Source organism: Telopea speciosissima, chromosome 10 (assembly GCF_018873765.1).
Source record: "Telopea speciosissima isolate NSW1024214 ecotype Mountain lineage chromosome 10, Tspe_v1, whole genome shotgun sequence".
Lineage (NCBI taxonomy): Eukaryota > Viridiplantae > Streptophyta > Magnoliopsida > Proteales > Proteaceae > Telopea > Telopea speciosissima.
This window is the reverse complement of record NC_057925.1, coordinates 43023109-43045468: the sequence shown is the minus strand read 5'-3', so window position 1 is coordinate 43045468 and position 22360 is coordinate 43023109. Positions and strand designations below refer to the sequence as shown.

Sequence of the window (22360 nt, the reverse complement as noted above, 5' to 3'; positions counted from 1 at the left end):
TTCGTTACTTTGTGTCATTTGTTGATGATTTTTCCCGTGCCACATGGACTGTACTTTTGAAGCATAAGAGTGATGTTTGTGATGCCTTTCAGAATTTTTATCAAATGATCCTTATTCAATTTGAGACCCGCATCAAAATTGTGCGATCTGATAAAGGGGGAGAGTACATGTTTGGTGGTCTTCAAACCTTCTTTACTACTCATGGCATTATCCATCAGCTAGCGTGTGTTGACATGCCCCAACAAAATGGGGTTGCTAAGAGGAAAAATCGCCATCTTCTGGAGGTCACCTGTAGTCTATTGTTTGGCATGCATGTTCCCAAGACCTTCTGGTCCGCTACTCTTCTCACTGCCTCCTTTCCCATCAATCGTTTACCTACCAAGCTTCTTAATTTCAAATCTCCCTTGGACATCTTATCTCCCAAGGCCTTTGCTTTTTCTCTTCCTCCTCGAGTCTTTGGCTATGTTTGTTATGTGCATGTTAACAAATCTGCTCGCACTAAACTTGACCCCAAAGCTCTCAAGTGTCTCTTCCTTGGGTACTCTTCTACTACCAAGGGGTACAAGTGTTTTCATTCTTCTTCCTGCCGATGTATCATTTCCAAGGATGTTACTTTCTTGAATCAGTCCCCTTCTTTGTCCCTTCTCAGCATCCTCTTCAGGGGGAAAATTGTGGGAGTGAACAGGCTACTGAGGATTTCTTCCTTTCTCCTCTACCTACATCTCCTTTTATGCTTGACATTGGAAAACACAGGACTGTAGATGTGGTTGAGGTTGATGATCAACCAGGGGGGAATACAGATTTGGTTGTTGAAAGTGGTTCTGATAAGGAGAAGGATTACCACATTATATACAAAAAAGGTGAAGGCTTGCATAATACAAGAAAGAAGACCTACCAAGAATCCTCTTCAGATCCAGATCCACATCCTGAGATTCATCCTTCTCAATCAGGTGACATTTCTTCTCCTCCATCTGATTTGGACCTTCCTATTGCTATTAGGAAAGGGAAAAGAACTTGTACTAATCCTATATCCCAGTTTGTTTCCTATGATGCAATTTCTCCTACAGGCCTTGCCTTTATTACTGATCTCTCTACTGCTTCCATTCCTAAGAATGTCATTGATGTTATGTCTGACCCAAAGTGGAGACAAGCCATGTCTGAGGAGATGATGGCACTTGAGAAGAATGGTACTTGGCAACTTGTTGACCTTCCCAAGGGACGTGTCCCAGTTGGATGCAGATGGGTCTACACAATCAAGTATAAATCTGATGGCAGTATTGAGAGATACAAAGCAAGGTTGGTGGCCAAGGGGTACAGTCAAGTCTATGGAATTGACTACCAGGAGACATTTGCCCCTGTGGCCAAGCATAACTCAATAAGAGTTCTTTTATCTTTGGCTGCCAATAAAGATTGGCCTTTATATCAGCTGGATGTGAAGAATGCCTTCCTTCATGGTGACTTGGAAGAGGAAGTGTACATGCAAACTCCACCAGGCTTCAAGATGCCTTCAGCTGAAGGAAAAGTGTGCCTCCTTAAGAAGGCTCTATATGGTCTCAAACAGTCACCAAAGGCATTGTTTGAGCGCTTCCGACAGGCTATTCTGAAAAATGGATACTCCCAGAGCCAAGCTGATCATACTCTCTTTACCAAGCGGAGTAATGGTACTATCACAGCTCTCATTGTCTATGTTGATGATATTTTGGTCACAGGAGATGATACAGCTGAGATAGGTAAATTGAAAAGCTACTTAGCACAACAGTTTGAGATCAAAGATCTGGGTCCCTTGAAGTACTTCTTAGGAATAGGAGTATCAAGGACCAAGAGAGGAATCAACATATGTCAGAGGAGGTTTGTTCTGGACCTGTTAACAGAGACAGGGATGTTAGGCTGTAAACCAGCAAACTCTCCTATTGAGCAGAACCACAAATTAGAAGAGGATTGTGGTCCTTCTCTTGTTGATGCGGGGAAGTATCAAAGGCTAGTGGGGAAGCTTATCTATCTCTCTATGACTCGGCCAGATATCTCTTATGCAGTGGGAGTTGTCAGCCAATTCATGCATGCTCCCAAGAGTGGCCATTTGGATGCTGTGTATCGTATTCTAAGGTATTTGAAGTCCTCTATAGGGAAAGGACTGTTGTATGCAAGGCACAACCACTTGAGAGTGGAAGGCTTCACAGATGCCGATTGGGTTGGTTCCATTACAGACAGGAAATCTACCTCCGGCTATTGTACCTTTGTGGGAGGTAACTTAGTCACATGGAGGAGCAAGAAACAGCATGTTGTGGCCAAATCTAGCACACTAGCTAAAGAGACTTGTTCAAGAATTGGGATTTGACACTGAAGGACCCATGAGACTATACTGTGACAACAAGGCTGCTATCAGTATTGCCCACAACCCAGTGCAACATGACCGGACTAAGCACATTGAGGTTGATAGGCATTTCATCAAGGAGAAGATAGACTCTGGCTATATTTGTACTCCTTTTGTGAAGACTGGTGATCAGTTGGCAGATATCTTCACCAAAGCTCTTGGCTCTCCTCAGTTTAGCTCTTTCCTCAGCAAGCTGGGAATGCATGATATATATTCTCCAACTTGAGGGGGAGTGTTAGAAGTCATGTAATAGGGGTAGTTTAGGAACTAGTTATATTACTAGTTGCCTTATTATGTAATTCTGTTTTTTCTTCTTTATTTCCCTTTTACTTCCCTAGGGAGGTGGATGTAATTCTCTATTAGTTATGCTTGAATGAATATAGGGTGTATGGAGAAGTCTCTCCAACACAATCGATTACAACCAAAACCTGTTCTATTCTTCTCTTGTCTTCCTCTTCTTCCTCTAACTGCTTCTCCTCTTCTACTTACTTCCTTAACCTAAATCTAACTAGATCAGGGGTACAGCTAAAATGACTTTGGATAAGTGGTGAGAAAAGACATGCATAGCTTAGGACTAGTAACAACTAACAAGTATGGCTTTGAATAGTTCTGATTGGAGAAAAAGGATCCATCATCCATGTAGCCATCTCCATTTAGTAGGGATAAGGCTGAGGTGAGTTAAGTTGGCTGTAACATGGTATACTTCAATATGGTATCAAAGCACCAGGCCCATTATCTTAAGTAAACATCTGTGTAAGGTCACCCAAACGAGAGGCCATACAAACCACGTGTACTGCAACCCAAAAGAGGGGCAACATGCAAGAGGAAGTGTTGGGAATAATCCCACATTGGCTAACTCCAGGACCTTAGATGATTGCATATACCAGTTAGGCCTCTCCACCTAATAGTTTAAGCTTTTGGGTTGGACACTTCAATATGACTTCACAGTAAAAAGAATAATGTGGAACAAGGGCAATGACAAAAAGGGATGTGCATGAAGGTAATAAGGAAATACTTGAGGGATAATTATTTAGAAGTATGTGGCCTAAAATTAAGTAGACTAAAGGATCAGAATTCTTGGAGCTAACCTTTATCTAATATAAGAATTTATAAGGTTGAGTTGAGCTGGATTGATTTTGAATATCCCCAAGCCAAAGCCCAAAGACATTACGTAAGGTTCAATAGGCATTTAAAGTATCCAGGTTCAATCACCATCTATTTCATGTCATTCACTCCAATTGGAGAAGCAACACTAATATTACCACAATAGAAGTTAAAAAAGCTAAGTTATACACATAGAACTTAAAAGTTAAAACAGATCAATAAAACAAGGGGAAGGAGTTCATGCACGGTTGAACATGGGGATCCAAAAATTCTTTAAATGGGGGGGCGGGGGGTTTGTCATTTCGACCCCTCTATTGTCTCCATCTCACGTCATGTGTGCGACCGTGCATAGTGCTGAGTGCTGAGAGCACAGCTGTGCACACAACCTTTGGCCATAAAACAATATGCACAAAAAACATAGAAAGCTGAAGAGAACAATACCTGTACAATAGGATCTAGTAAAGCAGAGAGCACCGGCTCAAAATCAGGCTTCTTTCCTGAAGCAGGAACCATCCTGCTGTCGTAGGTCTCAATAATTTCAAGCAACACAGAGACTCCTTCCCTAACAGCTGTTGGAGGTGAAAGATCAACAGCAACAAGGGGCGGGTACCGTAAAAGCTTGTCTCCTCGAGTCTTCAGGATGTCAAAGAAAGTTTTCTGAGCAGCATCTTTGAGTAACCAAAGGGTATTATATAGAGCTGTTTCTCTTCCCAGCAAATCTGAAATCTATGCACAAATATAAACTTGAGTTGAGAAACAGATTTCCCAGACAATAGACAAAACAGTTATCAAAAAGGCAATAACTAAGAGGCACAAGATCAACTCACAGTGTGGCTGTAGAACTCCAGTGTGTTAATTAGTTTGTATGAAACAATAAGGCTAGGTTGAGACTGCAAAACTTGTTCAACTCTCACTTTAAAAGGCCGGCAAACACCTTCAAATATTCTATCCAGAACAAATGTCATGTCAGATTCTGTTGTTGCACCATCACTGTCTGTGTTCTTGGAGAATCGTCGTGCAGTTGGACCAGTATTAATCACTGCATCTGGATCAAGTAATACAAGGACAAGTTCCCTTTCAGATGCCAAGGCCTAACCAGAAAGCAAAACACAGAGCCATCAGCATCACTAAAATGTTGAAACATAGGTTATAACCAAGAATCATAGGTCCACACCTGATGCAGCCACCCCAACATATCACCTACATATCGCAAGGGGTCGTGAGCATGCACCTCAATTGGTCGAGGCAACCCTCCAGGCCCTCCACGTGTAAGGGCACTTATGAACCTTCTAAATAATGCATTATGCCTCATATTTGCCACCTACATGATGAAAAAATTGATGATAAGCTTCCACAAGGTAATGATGGAATTGCAAGTTCAAATACTGATCTAGATAATTCTAGTTTATTGACAGAATCACCTCCTCTGCAGAATACTTGAAAAGAACAGGCCTCTCTTTGAGGCAACGGACAGCTGTCTTCAGAAGCTCACTAACTTCAGGATTATCACTGTCACCCAATCTCCTACACTCTGCCTGAACCCATCTGGAACATGAAATCAGCAAAAGGAAAGGCTTCATTGGAAGAAATGGGTCTGAACCTAAGTACAGGTCTGAATGTTCAAATCAATATGAATACAAGTTACAGAATTCTGAGCTTGGGGAGTTAATGTGGTTCTGATATATGCAAATCAGTATCAACAGAACAGGACCACAAACAGAGAAATTTTCCAAAATTGAGGAGAAAAGTCACCAAGCAAAATCCAGATAGATGGATAATCTTGGTCGAGTGCTTCTCTTAATGCTTAGAACAGTTCTTGAGAGTATCAGCCAGATCCAAGGGCTGGATCTGATTATATAGTATAGACAAGTCCTTATAGAACTAGGAAAACTCAAAATCAGCCAAACAACGTTGTTTACTCATTTAAATGATCAGGTTTCAGATTCAATACATCCAACAGTAAGTCAATCTATGCTATTGATTATAGACTTAATAGATCAGCAAATCTCAGTTCATGAATAGCCTCCAAAATAGCAAGTATTGAATCCCACTTGGAATAGGATTTCAGCTTTCATTTGGAGAACTCAGAACTTGCTATTAGGATGGTGTTTAGAGTAGTGACCATAAGAGTTTTTTGAAATCAGATCCTTGTTTTCTTTATTTCAAGCAAACTTGATGTAACTAGGAGTCTAGGGTTGCTCTATCACAGGAACAGAAAACTGAATCTCAACTACAGGCTAGAACAGAAACAGATTCAATATTATTCAAGACGAGATCAAAACAATAAAAGAATAACAACTGGGCTTCTCACTGCAAGGAGTTGATTGGATTCACCACCAATTGAGGCCTTGATTTTTCACAAGGAATGAGCATTGATTCACAAGAGCACCAATGCAACAGTCTTTGAAAAACAGGAAAACATGGGCAGAGAAGAGCACCCTTTTTTTTATTTATAAACGCCCCTAAACAAAAGTTCGAAATGGACTAGGAAACACCCTAGTCGCCCCCCTCCCCTACAAGCTGTCCCATTCCTTTTAAAAGTCAATAATGTGGACCCAACTTAAAACTCTAAAGAAAATAAAAGAATAAAACAACTTAAATTGGACCATTGGACCACCGACTCAATCACAACTTAAAAACACTTGAAAGAAAACAAAGCAACTCAAATTAAAACTGTTTGATTGAGGGGAATGATTAGGCTGCCGGTAAGACAGCCCTATTCTATTCATAACAAGTGACATACAGATACAAGTACAATAATGCCCCTATGGACAGATTTACCCTTATACCCATATTTCACCCACTATGACAACACTCCCCCTCAAGTTGGTGCATAGATGTGACACATGCCCAACTTGCACACAATAGGGCGCTGATTGGTAACCCACCGTGGAAATGATTTCCATGTTTTTTGATTCCCGAGAACAGTTTTAGAGTGGAATTGTGATTGGTATCTCCGGTCCATTTCTTCGCTCCGACGAAGTGAACCGGTGTTACAATTGCTCTTGGAACAAAATTTTGAGAGCATTTTAAAAATTCTCTGGGGATTCCAGAGCAAATACTTAAAAACAAAATAACGGGCAAAAGCCCGACAAGTCGTGCTACCCAGTCAAGCCAGCGAGAGGCAGATTCGCAACCAACTATCGAAGGAGGTAAGCTCTGCGCCTGAACTCTTTCTTCTTCTTCGTATGCAACTAGGTTTTCATATGGATTTCTTCTTCTTCTCTAAAATGGCTTCTGCAACTTGATTTAATCCTTGAAATCTTCTTCTTCTTCTTATTTTGAAGGCGGCTGTCTCCCCCCCCCCCCCTGTAATTATTTCTATTTTCCACTTTCATTAATAAAAGTTTAGGGGCTTCCCCGGGTCCCAGATAATATTCGGATTAAAAAAAAATAAAAAAATCAAAAACTACCAGTACATCCCTACTTTACTACTCTAAAATCAATTCCGTAAACCCTAACCGAATAGGGTACCTTTTTTTTTTTGTTGCCAATTCAGTAATTTATTTTGTGAATATTGGTGGATTGCAGGATTTTGAAACCCTACCATCCCCATTTGGTAAGATTTGAGATTCAGAATAAGATTTTGTGAATATTTTTGGATTTTTGTACATAACCGAGCTTGAATTGGATGGTTGTAGTGTGTCTAGTAATCATGAGTTTTCGTTTGGTTTCATATAGCTCACCATAACATTCAGTTTAGTGCAATAACATGCTACATTTGGAACTTGAAGCCTTCTATGTGGTTGTAGAAGCAAAAAGTTGCAAAAGCATTTGAGAGTTAGAAGTTGTGTTGTGGTAATGATACACTGGTTTCCATTAAACTCTGTTTTTTTTGTTTTCACTTGACAGCAATTTGTAGGAGTCATGTCCCAGAGAGCTATACCATCTGTCCTATACTGCTATAGGTTTCCATCATCCAGCCCCATATTGGATACAGAAGAGAGGCAGGGGTAGGGCTAACCTGCTCCACACTAGTAAGGAAAAGAATATGCATTGATATCATAATGCCTACATTGATAGGATGTTTTGTTCATTCATAAAGGGAAGAAATTGTAGATCAGTTATTAGTCTGTTACTTATTAGGTACCATAGGTTTCTGATATGGTTACTTGAATGCCTTCCAAATCCTAACTATTTGAGTACCAATCCGGAGAGCAGAGGTCCTCAGGATAATATTGAAGCAATATTTGGTCTCTCATCTCTCATTCTGTGATTTTTTGGATATTTTGATTCTACTCTGCTTTACCAGTTATCTCTTTGTTTTTCTATATTCTTTGTGTAGTTTGTTTGTGATACTTTAACCAGATATAGACCTGTTACTGATATAGTACTTACTATTACATGGCAAGCACTTCCACCAATGATGTAGAGTCCGCAAAATGGACAAAAATGAAGTAGATGCCTATGTAGATGTAATGATTACAGAGGTCAAAAGGGGTAACAAAACCACCAGCACCTTCAACAAAACTGGGTGGAATAACATACACAAGCATCTTCAGTCCGAATTAGGCCGCAACTTTGAAATGTTACAGCTTAAAAACAAAATGAATAAACTAAGGAATGACTATGCTAGTTTCAAAAAGCTGTTAGAAACAACGGGATTCAGCTGGAATGCAGTGACTCGGACTTGCACTGTAGAAGATGATGGTGTATGTGACATGCATTTGAAGGTAATTATTCATACCATTTATCATCTGCAATACTATAATTATGTATTAACATATATCATCTACAATATAATAACATTTAATATTTTTTCAGGAAAACCCAGCATGGGAAAAATTTAAGAAAAATGGTCTACCTCAGTGGACAGAATAGCAGATGATATTTGGGGATTCCTATGCCTGTGCTAGCAATGTCGGATTAAAAAGCTGATGGGGAATTTGCCAGATTGGGTGTGTATCAACATGACTCATAATTCACAGAATGCATCCGCTTCCTTAAGTTGGAAAACATACTTTGATTTCTGATTTTATAATCTGTTTACTGCAATGTTGTAATGACCAATTTGTTTACATTGTTTTCGGTGTTGTTTGCAGTTCATTATAATATCTCTACATTATAATGCTTTTACTGTTTTATGAATAGATGTTTCAATTTTGATCATTGTTACTTTATTTGCAGAAAAAATGAATACAGATGACCCCCCTCATGTGTCAATGTGGTAATGGTTGCATGATAAAGAGGACTTCCCGAACTAAAAACAATCCAAACAGGCAACTTTACACTTGTCCAACAGAGATATTACATTCACGTTCATTTATGTGGATCGATGTTTATGAAAGAAAAATGGACCGAACAATTGATTCGCAATTCACTGTGAATGAAACTGTGGTCACTCGAGAAGTGCAACGTGAAGTTCCAGTTCATCGAACTCTCCTATACCATTACTATGGCCTAACTATCTTCTTGGCTCTATGGCTATTTCTTTTGACTTATTTCACTATTTATACAACATGCTTAAGATAATTGTAACTTTAATGTTGATTAAAGTTTGTAGCATATAACAATTAGAACGGACGTTATGAGCAACTGAAATATTATATGCCAATATTGGCTTATGGTTACATATCTATATATTTTGATAATTCATAAGGTTTGAACCTTGTGGACAAATGATTTAATCATTTCAGAATAATTCTACCAATTGCATACCAATCAATGATTTTGTTCTGAATATACTCTGAGATCATCTCCAACGAAAGTTTACCAATCAGTGATATTGCACCCAAAAATCATAGAATCCAAAAAAAAGTGATTCTGCCCAGAATCATGGAATTGGGAGCTGAAGTGTTACCAATCAGCGCCTAGGATGAAACAACTTACTATTTAACCCTTTTGTAAAAACATCTGCTAACTGACCTCCAGATTTTACAGAAGGAATACAAATCAATCCTTGATCTAACTTTTCTTTGATGAAATGACGATCAATCTCCACATGCTTGGTGCAATCGTGTTGGACTGGATTGTGAGCAATATTAATCACGGACTAGCTGTCAGCCTGTCACAACAAAGCATCATAGGAACAGAAACGGGAAGGTCCAGGTCTTTCAAGAGACCTTGAAGCCACATCAACTCACAGATGCCATGAGACATGGAATTGGAGCTCTCTATCACAAACGAGGGTGCACGCCACTGTCTTGCCTGTCCATACCCACTATATCCACTACTCTCCTCCAAACTCAGGCCTCCTAGTGTGCCAAACAAGCTCATAATGTCTATATCCATGCTATCATCCTCTTCAGCTGGTTTGAACTTTGAACTAATGGCGCAAACCTCTCGAGTAGCCTCTATGAAGGGCACATGCACCATAGTTAAGATCTTGGGTGGCATGGATAAACTAACTCTCCCATGTGGATTGAATGGGTTCATACCTGTTTCTCTAATCTGAATGTTGCATCAACCCCATCATCACCATCACATCATCGTCATCGTCATCATCACCACCACCACCATCTAGGGACGGTGTGCAAGTGCAGCCGTAGGAATGTGACCAGTCGATGTCTTCCTCCTCATATCCACTGCCGGGTTGGGACTTAAAAGGTCAAGGTGTCTGTGAGTGAACTTGACCCTCTCGAAAAGCCATAAATCCATTGACATCAGCAGCCATTTTACTAGCACTCTCGGTGTTGGGCTTACCCTTAGGCTCATCCAATGCAGGGTTCCTTGATCCTTCACCCACTCGTAAAGGAGTTCTTCCTCATTTGACTCTAACTGGAAGACGTTGTTGAGCTCAATTGGATCTTTGTCGTTTTCCATGCTCATGCATATATTGTAGTGCATATACACCAAGTTTTCCAGCCATGCATAAGCCAATCAGTTTCACCTCTTGGAGTGGATAAGTGAAAATGTACTCCAGTTACGCTCACATCCAAAGGCACAACATGTTTGGAAGAGCACCTTCATTGCTATCTTCCTCAAGTTGTGCCTCTTTCCCATATAGCACCCACCCTTCACCCGCATTAGAGCATTTAGCATTAAGATTACTCTTGTTAAGTGTTTGTACTTTGTACATACTTATATAGAACTAAGAAACTAGGGTGATGAACACGGACCTACCAGAAGCAGTAGTCTCCCGACTAGACTTTGCGGCTGCACGTCCAAAAGTCCTAGAGGAAACTCCGAAATTTTTTTATCTACCCCATTTCAATTATTGGTAATTTTACAAAAAATACTAAATACAATTACCTTCATTTCTAAGTGCTTAAAAACTACAAGTCTCACCTTATTATTGCACTTGGATTGTATATCTGGATTTGGTTCCAACTTTGCCACCACTGCTTGAACTGCATCAATTAGGCCTTGATTCATCCCAAGTTTGTGCTTATACTAGTACTTGGGATCATAGTTGTCACGGCGTCACGGCGATCCAAGTCGGTGGAAGGGTGTCACGTCGATATATCGACATGTCGCCCGCCATGGCGTTGCCATGGCGAGCATGTCGACCATGTTTAATTTTTTATTTTCTGTATTTTTAATGTCATTTAGTATGCTATAATATATGTCCTATAACATCAAAAATCAACATGAAAGTGTACTACACTACTACTAGTATACTATGCCACTATGGTTTAATTCATGAAAGTGTAACTAATATCCATTAGTGTATATGAAAGTATGAAAAATTGAAAATATAGATTAACTTGTCAAAATATCGACCGATATGCCAACATATCGTGGTATGGCGTCCATGGCGACGCCATGGCGTCGCCATGGAAGCCATATCGAGCGATATATTTACATCCACCATGGCGTAGCTCGATATGCCACCTCTCCCGGCCCAGACGCCATGGCGACGCCATGGCGGCGCCATGGCGACGCCATGACAACTATGCTTGGGATTAAGATAATAAGCTGGAAATTATATAAACAAATTGTCAATGCTTACTGAGGATCTAACGGAAAGTAATTGAGTTAGATTGATTAAAATAAAAAACACACCAGCCCTATGCAGTGGATGCATAAGTTGCTTCTCCCAATGATCTTGTATGATCTAAAGGAAACTCTTGCCACCATGTGGTATCACTGCCGGGTCATTCGTCATCTCCACTGCAGCATACAAGTGTAACAAAGTAGGCTTCTTCTCTGAGTCAGTCATCCTCAAGACCTTTACCACTGGCTCAAGTACTATAATAACCTTTTGAGAAAATTATTTGGACACCCCCTAGACTATTGCCCGTTTGCTTACTCTCCCCCCTTTTTCAAACAATTACTTGAACACCCCCTGCATTTTACCATTTCTTTCAAGTAGGTTCTATCCGTTAGTTTAGTGATGATGTCATCGGTTAAATTTTTTGTAATGCCTAAACTACCCTTAAAAGATAGTGCAGTGACCCTTTTACCCTTTTCCTCCTTCTACTTCTTCCTACAACCCAATTTCAGATTCAAACCCTAATCAATTTCAGAAAAAATTCTCTTTTCTTAAACAAATCTCAAATCAAAATAACCCAAAACCCTTAATTGATTTCAGATTTAAACCCTAATAAATCTCTTTCATGGCCGATTCAAGTACCAAAAAAAAAAATTTAATTTGAGATCCTGCTGCCTGTTCCTCTGTTCATGGAGGTAAAAACTTGATTTCCGATTAAGTATTTTCGCTGCCCTCAGGGTTCTGATTTTGAAGAATATTATTTCATTATCATTCAATTGGGATGCTTCTAGATTAGTTCCCCAATACCAACAGCATAAGTGGATTATTTGAACTTGAAGTATCTGGTATCACAGGCTGAAGATAGTATGGCAGTTAGATTTTGTCCATTCTGAGATTATTGCTGCAAATGGTGTACATCGATTGACCTTGACAAATGGACTGTTGGGTTCCACCAATTGAAAATTTTGACCTTTACAAATGGATTGAGATTATTGCTGCATAAGTGGATAACTGCCGCGAGATGAACTGAGATTATTACTCCACCCCTACTCCCTCTAGGGTTCCACCGATTGGAAAAAAAAAAAAAAGAGAAGAAGAAGAAGAAGAAGAGCAAAGAGGGCGAGAAACCGAGAATCCCTCCCGATGTACCCATCATGCATTGATGGTGACGGTGGTGAGGTTTGGTCCTCCCTCTGCAGCTGAACTGTAGTTGCAGGAAGAAGAAGAAGAAATAGTTGAAGAAAGGAGAAGGAGAAGAAGGAGGGTAAGTTGGTCATTTAACTTCATACGTTTAAGTTAACTAACTCATAAGGGTAAAATAGACATTTTCATTTAAACACTAACAGCAGACTAACACCGTCAGGTTTTAGGGAGTGTCAAGTAATTGTTTGAAAAGTTGGGTATTGTAAGCAAACGGGCAATAGTCTAGGGGGTGTCCAAGTAATTTCGTCTAACCTTTTTCAGTCACGCCAAAACTGGTTATAGACATGGTTGTCCGAGCTGCTTTACCCTGTGGAGAACTCAAATCCCTTGAACCAAACCACTTCTCTAAAGCAAACACGGACCGAAGTGACAGTCCAACCATCTTTGCCTCGAAGCTCTTCAAGGTAACATAGTTTGTGGTGAATCGAGTAATGTTAAGCTTCACTAAATCCCTACCACACTTGCTCCTCAACATCTATAGGGGGCATGTACATGATTGTATACAAATGTGGTCACTTGTCTTACCCCCTCAATCATACTTTGTACAATGGATTTCTTCCCCATGTCCTTCAATATGAGGTCAACGCAGTGGGCTGCACACGGGATCTAAAATAGGTGGTACCTGCTGCTGTTTATCAATCTCTCCCCAGCCTTCTTGTAGTTGTTGTTGTTGTCCACCACCATTTGGACAATGTTCTATACACCCACCTCTTGTACCACTTCCTTTAGCAACTTACAGATAAGCTTTGCATCCTTCCTCTCCTTGGATGCATCCACTGATTTAAAGAACACGGTCCTCCCATCACAATAGACCATACAATTGATGATGGAATGCCTAGTGGGTTCAGTCCATCCATTGCACATCACAGTCATACCATAATCTGGCCACAACTGCTTGAAGCCCTCATGTAGTCCCCAAGCTCTTCTATTTAGTAAGGCAAGTAGAAATTCATGAGCTCATATGCAGTGGGCCCCTTCACTCCTAGGCCAGCCTTCCCTACAATGTCTATAACATGTTCTGGCAGTATCGTCCCTCAGTGGCATTTATTGGGATACTATGGTAAAAGAACCACTTGGACATGGCGCCACCCACTTTGCCATTCCAATCAGACCACATGTGCTTCAGCCTCCTCTGCCTGTATCCTATGTCTTGAAGATGGCAATATCGTGCTCAAGGATGTCATTGACATCCTCGTCTAATATGGGTCCTCTGATATTCTATGACCACTTGTAGGAAATTTTCATTTGCATCTACTTCTTCCTCCCTCCATCTCTACCATGTGCTTAACCACTACCGCCAGCATTTGGTGCAGCTGGTCCAGACTACGGAGGAACCAACTCTTCCCCAGCATTTTTCTATATTTTTTGGTTTTTTAAAATAAAATATTATTTTTTAATAGAAAACAAATTCTGACTCTGTGAAGTCGTAGATTGACCGATGGTGTCTCATAAATAAAAAAATTGAAATCAACCAATATATATTGACCCCTTTTTTTTTCCAAAGCATAATTTCAAGAAATCAATTTTCAAACCAAAAAATTAAAAAAAAAATTATTTAAAACAGAAAATTGGTAGATCAACTGACATTCTAACATAAAAAAAATGAAGGCCAACCAATACATATTTGCCTTATTTGATGTAAAAATTAGTTTTGGGGAAAAGGGGTTTACCTTCGAATCCAAATCTTGCACAAATCTTCATTTTAATCCAGCAAACGATGTAGATACTCCAAAGTAATCCACAATGTTATGATCCACCAAGAGATATGAGGTTTTTTGGGGTGAAAATCCAGTTTTCTGGGGGTTTCCTGAGGCTTCTGTCGAAACAGGGAGTTCAGAATTTCCACCTCATTTCGTGAAATAGTGTTTTATATAAACGTAAGTAATGTTTTGGTCAAAACACCGAAACGTATCACCAAAATGAGCATTTCGGTTGAAATTTTGTAATCCTATAGTGTCGCACTTGCTTTCGTTTCGACCTTCATCAAAATCTCGGTATTTCGACTAAAATTTCAAACATTGGGCCAGGGAACCTCTATATTGGTCCATGGCCAAGCTATAATGGTAGCGGAGTCACCCTCCATACTGATGTTGGGAAACTCGTCTGGCAATGCAAACTGTAGCCCCATCCTAAGAGATAGAAGCTCTGCTCTGATGAAATTCCTGACCCCATGGGACCTGAGTACACCCCCAATACCATTTCTGTGGACGATCTGATCAGGCCACCAACGCCTGAAGGGCACGGGTTGACAGATAAGATATTATGAGCTGGTTGACAATTATACGATGAGATCAATTCACATCCTGTCGCATAGTTCATATACACATTTATGACAGAAGCATCAGTGCAACAATACCAAGTAGTCAGACTTATTTAAGAATGATAGCTGAATAATGATCTCTGTGAATCATCCATAATGAAGACTACATCTATCTCGACAGACAACAGTGCATGTGGATTTCAAAGTTCAGACACGTCTGATGTGTTCTCTGTAACTTTTCGGGAATTAAACTAATAAAGGCATCCAGAGTTTAAAAAGTGATGATGCATTCATGTTGATGATCATAATATTCAACACAACCAGATCAAGATACCAGCAAAAAGGGCCTGAACAGTTTTACATGCTGGAGAAACATTACCTGCAAAGACGCTCATAGGCTCCTTCTTGGTATACAGCCATCATATCCATCAGTTCCAAACCTGCACGCTGTGGAATACTCCCAGGCAGAAAAAACAACAGTTTATTATTGTACATTGGTTTGTATTTTAAAAGCAAATTTTGAACAAAAGTTACTTTCCATGGAAGGTACAATCCAGGCATGCAATCCAAAATCATGAGTTGCAACTACAGGATTGTGCAATATCAACAAGAGAAATTAAAATCAATATCTGGAGAAAGAGTAAATAAGAAACAAATAGCAGAAGACTCCTTTTCTCACTTATTAATCACCACCTGCAGTCTCCTCCATCCAAATAGTAGGAAGTCAATCATGCCGATCAATCTAATCTAGCGACTTGGCTTACCGCCAGAATAATTGGACAAAAATTGTACATTCCTATAAATGTATGGAATCCCATTTAGCAAATATCGTTGGAGTGTGATTAAAGTAGAATTGATGAAATTGTTCCAAGAATTCTGCAGAAAAGGGAAGTCAGATAGGAAGCTGTTGGCAATGGGAATAGATATATTTGGATCTGGTTTCGTAATGAAGATATTCATCTCTGTTAATGCTCATTTGGATCATCAGAGGTTTCTAAGATATAAGATAATTTGAAGAGTAAAAAAGTCAGTAGAAATCAGTGGTGGGTAGACGGTTAACATCTGTAAACAAAATACTTATTTCAAAAGACTAAGAGTGAAGAGAAATTTTCTCCAGTGCGGAAATCCCAGTTGAATTAAGCCCTAGGAGGTCCAGGTAATTCATGTCTCTACTCTATGTTATCTTTTAATAATATTCTGGCACAAGATCCCCTCTTCCTTTTCTTATTTCTTCACCGTTACCACTGCTAATATGCTACCAGAAGACATTCAAACGGCCAGACCAATTTCCCTTTCCCTATTTCTAATCCTAGATCCAGTAACCTCCAAATAGCTGATCAACTAAAGAAAGAATCCCAAGGAGGTAACTCGGTTGGCACCAAGGACTAACACCTTACAATTAAGAGAGGTCATGAGTCAACTGTCCTAGGGGCTTACCCATAAAAAAAAAAAAAATAAAATAAAACTAAAGAAAGAAATCCACATTTTTCCTGCAATTAGAGACTGGACCCTGTCACCCAAAAAAAAACCCATAGCACCCTAATTGCCTGTCCGTTCTTTACTCTTTTCCCTTTTGTTTTAAATGGTAGGCTTTTTCTGATAGAAAATCCTCCCATAAAAGCCACCAATATACACAATATGCAGAGGCCTCATTGCCCCCACAGCAAACAAAGGGATACAACCAAATTGAAGATCCATTAAATACCGAGGATGTCACAAGTAACAACCCACTGCCTGCAAGATCAATAAACCTAAGCTGTGCCTCTGTGGGTTTTAGATGAAATTACAGTTAGAGTTCTGGAGGTGGAAAGTATGGTTTTCATGGACTTGGATGGAAGCTATATGGGCTGGAATGGATCAGTGAGACAGAAACAGGAAGTATGGGAAAAAGCCCTAAACAGCTAGGACTGATGATGGATAAAAACAGAATGACTAGGCATGATTTGGACAGGAAGTGAGTGCCTAAATGTAGAGGTTAATAAAAGCAAATAATGGTGAAAAGATCACTTGTATGAGCAGAATAGCCTACTGCAACAGAAAAATAAAATAACAAGAAAAAAGAGTAAGGGAGAAATAGCTACCTAAGAATCCACCTTCAAAAAGGACCCGTGAAGTTACAAAACAACAGCACAAGGCTTGAAGAGGGGGGGGTCCGGGGGAAGTACTCCAAGACCTCTAAAGGCCTTTTTCACCAATCAAATTTAAGTTTTTACAACAAAATCAAAATAAAAAATCCCTTACATCCTAAAAAAAACAGGATGGTGCTCCATCCATGAAAATTCAAAACAAAGTAAAGAAAACACTAAAGGTGATCGATTTCCTCCATTCCAGTCCAAACCACATTGTCCAAGGCAAATGCTGCAGATATTAAACATGGTAATGAAGCTTTTACACATCAATCATACAAAGGATACTTGGGTTGTTATTTCTTTGAGAAGTAGCCATTATCTAATTAGAGAAAGATCAACCTTTGTCAAAAACCCATTTGTTGAGAAGTAAAAGGGGATCTTGGCTGTGAAGTGTAAACCTCGTAACCACAGTGAGTAAACCCCTTGCACCAATTTTTCATTTTCCCATCAGTTTGACCAGTCAAATCAGTTTTCTCTTATTTCTCTTTTCACTGGAGGCTTGGTAACTTCTGCAAAATCCTTTTCATGGTTTATGTGACACGGATTGCATCAGAGTAAGTTTGACTGTTAATTGGAATACAGCCATATGTTAGAAACTACATTTGGCCATGATTTTTAGAATTTTCTTACTAAGATTGGTTCCAAAATCAGAAAGAAAGGACAGGACAACTATACTCTCACTGAATACCATATGATAGTTGTTTCATATTTGCTTTTGAATGAACCATAGTTGTCATGGCGGCGCCATGGCGTCATATCACTGGAGAAGTGGGCATATTGATCACCGATATGGATGATGTAAGAATATCAACCGATATGGCCTCCATGTCATCGCCATGGACGTCATACCACAACATATGGCCATATCGGGCGACATGGTTGTTTCAAATTATAAAACTTAATTTTTTAACAATAATTTTTTTTAACCATTTTTATGTTAATACTTTTTCCTTAACAAAAAAAAAATTTTAAAAAACATGAAACAGAAAACACTAATACACAATCACATATTCACATCAGAAAATTTTTTTTTTCATTTAGATGGGTTGTTTATTAGCTTTATTCACTCTATAAATTACGTTCTTGTAATTGTTTTTTTGTTTTGTTTCTTTTGTAGTCACTTTCATATGAATCATATCTCAACTCTCATGATTTTTCAACTTTATTATCAGCAAGACTATTGCTATCAATTATTTGATAATCCACGATTTCATATACACTAATGGATATTACACTTTCATGAATTAAACCATAGTAGATTAGTACACTTTCATGTTAATTTTTGATGTTATAGGGTATATATTATAGCATACTAAATGACATTAAAAATAGAGAAAATAAAAAATAAAACAAGGTCGATATGATCGCCATGGTGGGCGACATGTCGATATATCGACATGACACCCCTCCACCGACTTGGATCGCCGTGACGATGTGACAACTATTGAATCAAAGGAATTTTTTGCCGGAGAATATCTCTATGCATGAAATACTAGGTCAAATATCAGGAAGCTTGAAAGTGATCTTCAAAGCTAGAAAGAGAACTAGATAAATCATGTCTTCACTAGCACCACTGACGTAGAGAAAGCACACTCTGTAAACAAAGCATGAAATGCATGTCTCTGTGTGTGTGTGTGTACAATCATAAGGCAAACTGACCAACCCAAAGGGGGTAAAAAAGAGAGCAACAAATATATGACAGAGGCTGCATAACATGGATTGCACAACTCTCAGGTGGATTATATATATATATAATATAATGTAGGGTAAAGACAGATGGAGAGTGTGAGTGGAGATACCTGGTGATGTGTCCTGAGCAGTATTTTGCAGTTGGCATGGATTTCTTTAACATGAGAAAGTGCCTTAAAGAATTTTTCATCCAGATCTTCTTCCCTCAAAGCATTAATCTGCAACGGTATAGCCGTTTCCACAACAATAACATGAGAACAATATTTCTACTAAACCTGCCATTTCAGATCATGCAAACTTTCTTTTAATAAATAAGAAATTTTGCCCTTTCAAAGACTAGCTGCAAATGCAGAAAGAATACAAGGGTCTGAAACTGATAAGCTCTAGGAATACAAAGCATAATAGAACAGCAGATAAACAATCAATCAAAAACATAAACATGACACATCCACATCAGTTTTCCCACTCAATCAGTGTCTTTGGCAAGGCCAACATAAAGATCATCTCTATCTCCAGCCAAAGCATCAAGTATGGTATTGGCTGAACTGAGGCACCAATAGAATGAAATATTCCTGTGGGTACAAAAGTGTTGGCACTCCTTCTCAACTTATATATCCTCCAAAGCCCTGGACCTGAGAAGACATATCCATCCAGTCACAGTAGCTGAATTTTTCAATAATTAACTGATTAGCCTCTATGGATGAGGATATCTATTGACGCAAAATCAATGCTTTTGGCTCCACTGTTACTGAGTCAGCAATAACAACTGAACCTGGAAAGACTAGGACTATGATTGCCAAGCTACTCCCATCAAAATTGTGCAAGATAGCCATAGGTGATGGAGGAAATGATTGGTGAATTAACCACATGACCAATAGAGCTAATCTAGTTATGAACCCTGTCTACATTATCACCACATCGAAGGAGAATCCCATGGAACAATATGACTATACAATCCAAATGGCTGCTCTAACCATCACAATCTCACAAATATATCCAAAAATCCCAAAGACCTTACAAAATTAACCCACATCTCTTTTGCAAACTCACAGTGGATGAAATGCAAGTTTCTTCATCTCCCCATCCACATGACATAATTGGCACATTTGATGAGGAATAGATCATAAGGGTAGCATATCACACGTGTTTACCTTTTTCAAGGAAATCGAATCTCCCAAGTTAGCACCTTCAACGTTGGACTTCCATGTTAATTTATAAGGGAAAGGTAGGGAAAGCTTTAAGTTGACAGTGTTCCACTTCGGTGGAGAGCTCTAAACCTTCCATTTATCATAATCAAGAATATGGCTATCAGTACTGAATTCAGCAATGTTGGAAATCTTCCTTATGGGAAACTGATCACCAAAATATTGAGACGTTTTGAAGTAAATCTTGATGATGCGGTAATTGAGGTTGATAATGAAAAACCTCCTGATGCTGCCACTATGAGAAAAATGAAATTAGAACCTGAAAGGATGGATGAGGTGGAGGAAGGCTACGATGCAATGTCAGCAGATTCAGAGGAAGAAGGTGAGCCATCTTGAGAACCATCACAATTTATCTCTAAGGAAGATATGGAGGACATGAACACCTACATGGAAGAGAGACCATGGAATTCTGAATGACCTACTCTCGTCTCTGGAAGAAAAGGTAGAAATTCTTGATCAAGGATGAGGTGTGTTCCATCAAGGAGATGGTGAAGAAAATCTTCTCCTGTGTTTGCCCAGGAACTCCCCTTGTTGAGTGAAGAAATTGAAGACTTATCTAAGTTTTTTTTTTTTTTTTTTTAATCTGTCCGATGAACAATTCAATTATGGAATTTGAGAAACAATATGGTCTATACTAATATTTGTGTTTAAACACCAGATTTTTGATACCTTGCATGCTTCATCTTTTGATATGAAATCAGTTATATTATATTTTGAGCAATGAATACTTCATGTTCTGAATTTATGATGGATTCTATTCCTTTATGGCATTAGGAATAATGTTCTTGAATATGGAGATTTATCTTTTTATTCCTATATAAGTCTAGGTTGGATGCATGCTTTTTGGCCTTAGGAATGTGGTTGATATATTTTTATATTCATTAAGGAACTAGCAGAGAGAATCCCAACACTCAACAAACAAAAAATATCCCGTAAAATAGAAAGCCAGTAATTTCCTGGCTCACGGTCTCTGCCTTCAAGTTGTAGCCACATACCTCGTCATTAGAAAGTTGATAATCCCGAAGAAAGCAAGACACAATCTCTTGCCGTTGAGTGGTGATTTCAAGTTCCTGTTTGAGCCTTTCTGTAGTACTAATGATATCTCCCGTGCTTGCATTACAACCGCTCAATGCCTTGGCAATCCTGAGAAAATGCAAATGTCAAGCAATAATTAAACTGAAATTTGATGGGACTTTAGTCTTCACACAAGATGAGGTATCAGCAAAGGAGTAATCTACCTAAACGTCTATATCTATTAGAAGTGACAATTCACTGCCATTTACAAGTGAAAGTAAGACAATCAATGCAAATTGTTAATCTACAACAAGGAATTGAGATATTTTGAACTGCGTTTTGGCAATTCCGATTCAAAATTAATGACCCCAGAAAGAGCCAAGACCTAGTTGGTGAACTGAAATTAAATTCTACCATATCCAACTTAATCCATTAAGAGAACACACCCAAGTCCCAGCAATAGATTTTGGAAGATGCGACCGAAATGATTGATCAATGAAACTGAGCAAAGTAAAAGGAAAGGAAGAGGGGAACTAACTTGTCGCAGCAATCGGCCAATGCGTTAACTTCCTCCTCCACTCGATCCAAGGCCTACCACCAAGAGAAATCAAAAATCAAAACATACATCAGAATTCATAATTGTGTGTGTGTGTTTGTGAGAGAGAGAGAGAGCTGAGGATAGAGGTAGTAACTTTACCTGTTGGGCAGCTTTGGAGGCGAGGAGGAATTCATGGTTGATGGTGAGGGATCGCTTCTCGATGGTGGATCTAAGGTTCCTGCGAGCCTGAGGAGTGTTGTCAATGTAGAAGGTGGAGAGTGTATTAAGTGATGCCAATAGATCGGGCGAGTCCGTCCTCGACTCCAACACCTTCTTCAGCTTCCTTGACAATCCTGGAGCCAGCGCCACCTCTCCTCCCATCCTCTTTCTCTCTCTCTCTAACTCAGGTCTTCAATGAGCGTTTACAGTAGTGCAAGTCACTGGAAGCAAAACAAATGAGTAATAGTCACACCTGACTACCTGAGATAGACCATCAATAAATTTTACCAAATAAACAAATGTCATTACCCATTACACAAAAATTATTGTTGAATACCTTTGCTTCTAAGACACCTCATACCTACAAGAATTACTTGCAGAGTATACTCTGGGAATGCAAGATTTACATTTTTATTTGTAGAATTAAAAACCCTAACAAGAAAATTCATTTATAAGGAAGATGCACACAGAGAGAGCTTACAGATTTCTGCTACCCTCGTAGCTCAACCGCGCGATGTCCGAAAATCTCAATGGTTCAAGGCCTCCTGAGAGACAAACCCAGAGTTTTAACTCAGATCGCAACAACAACCAGATTGTAGAGAGAGAGAGACAAAAACGACGGCCGGAGCGTCTAGGACGAACTCAGTTGTTCGATATTCTCTCCAGGGTATTTCGTACCAGCAACAAGAAGGCCCATCTACAAGTTAATCACCCCATTTGATTCATAGATCTAAGAACATGAGACCGAGGGGGAG

General features: G+C 39.2%; 1 protein-coding gene across 1 annotated transcript in view; it reads right to left on the bottom strand.

The window, feature by feature from the left end:
• LOC122642317 (conserved oligomeric Golgi complex subunit 6) overlaps positions 1 to 21796 on the bottom strand; it is a 40655-nt gene extending 18859 nt beyond the window's left edge. The window contains exons 1-9 of the mRNA XM_043835756.1: positions 21546 to 21796; positions 21387 to 21439; positions 20830 to 20977; positions 18740 to 18847; positions 15191 to 15258; positions 4897 to 5020; positions 4650 to 4796; positions 4303 to 4566; positions 3917 to 4201 (exon numbers count right to left, since the gene is read on the bottom strand). Coding sequence (XP_043691691.1) covers positions 3917 to 4201; positions 4303 to 4566; positions 4650 to 4796; positions 4897 to 5020; positions 15191 to 15258; positions 18740 to 18847; positions 20830 to 20977; positions 21387 to 21439; positions 21546 to 21767 — 1419 coding nt within the window. The 5' untranslated portion in view covers positions 21768 to 21796. The remainder of the gene's footprint in view (positions 1 to 3916; positions 4202 to 4302; positions 4567 to 4649; positions 4797 to 4896; positions 5021 to 15190; positions 15259 to 18739; positions 18848 to 20829; positions 20978 to 21386; positions 21440 to 21545) is intronic.
• Between the last annotated feature and the right edge of the window lie 564 nt (positions 21797 to 22360).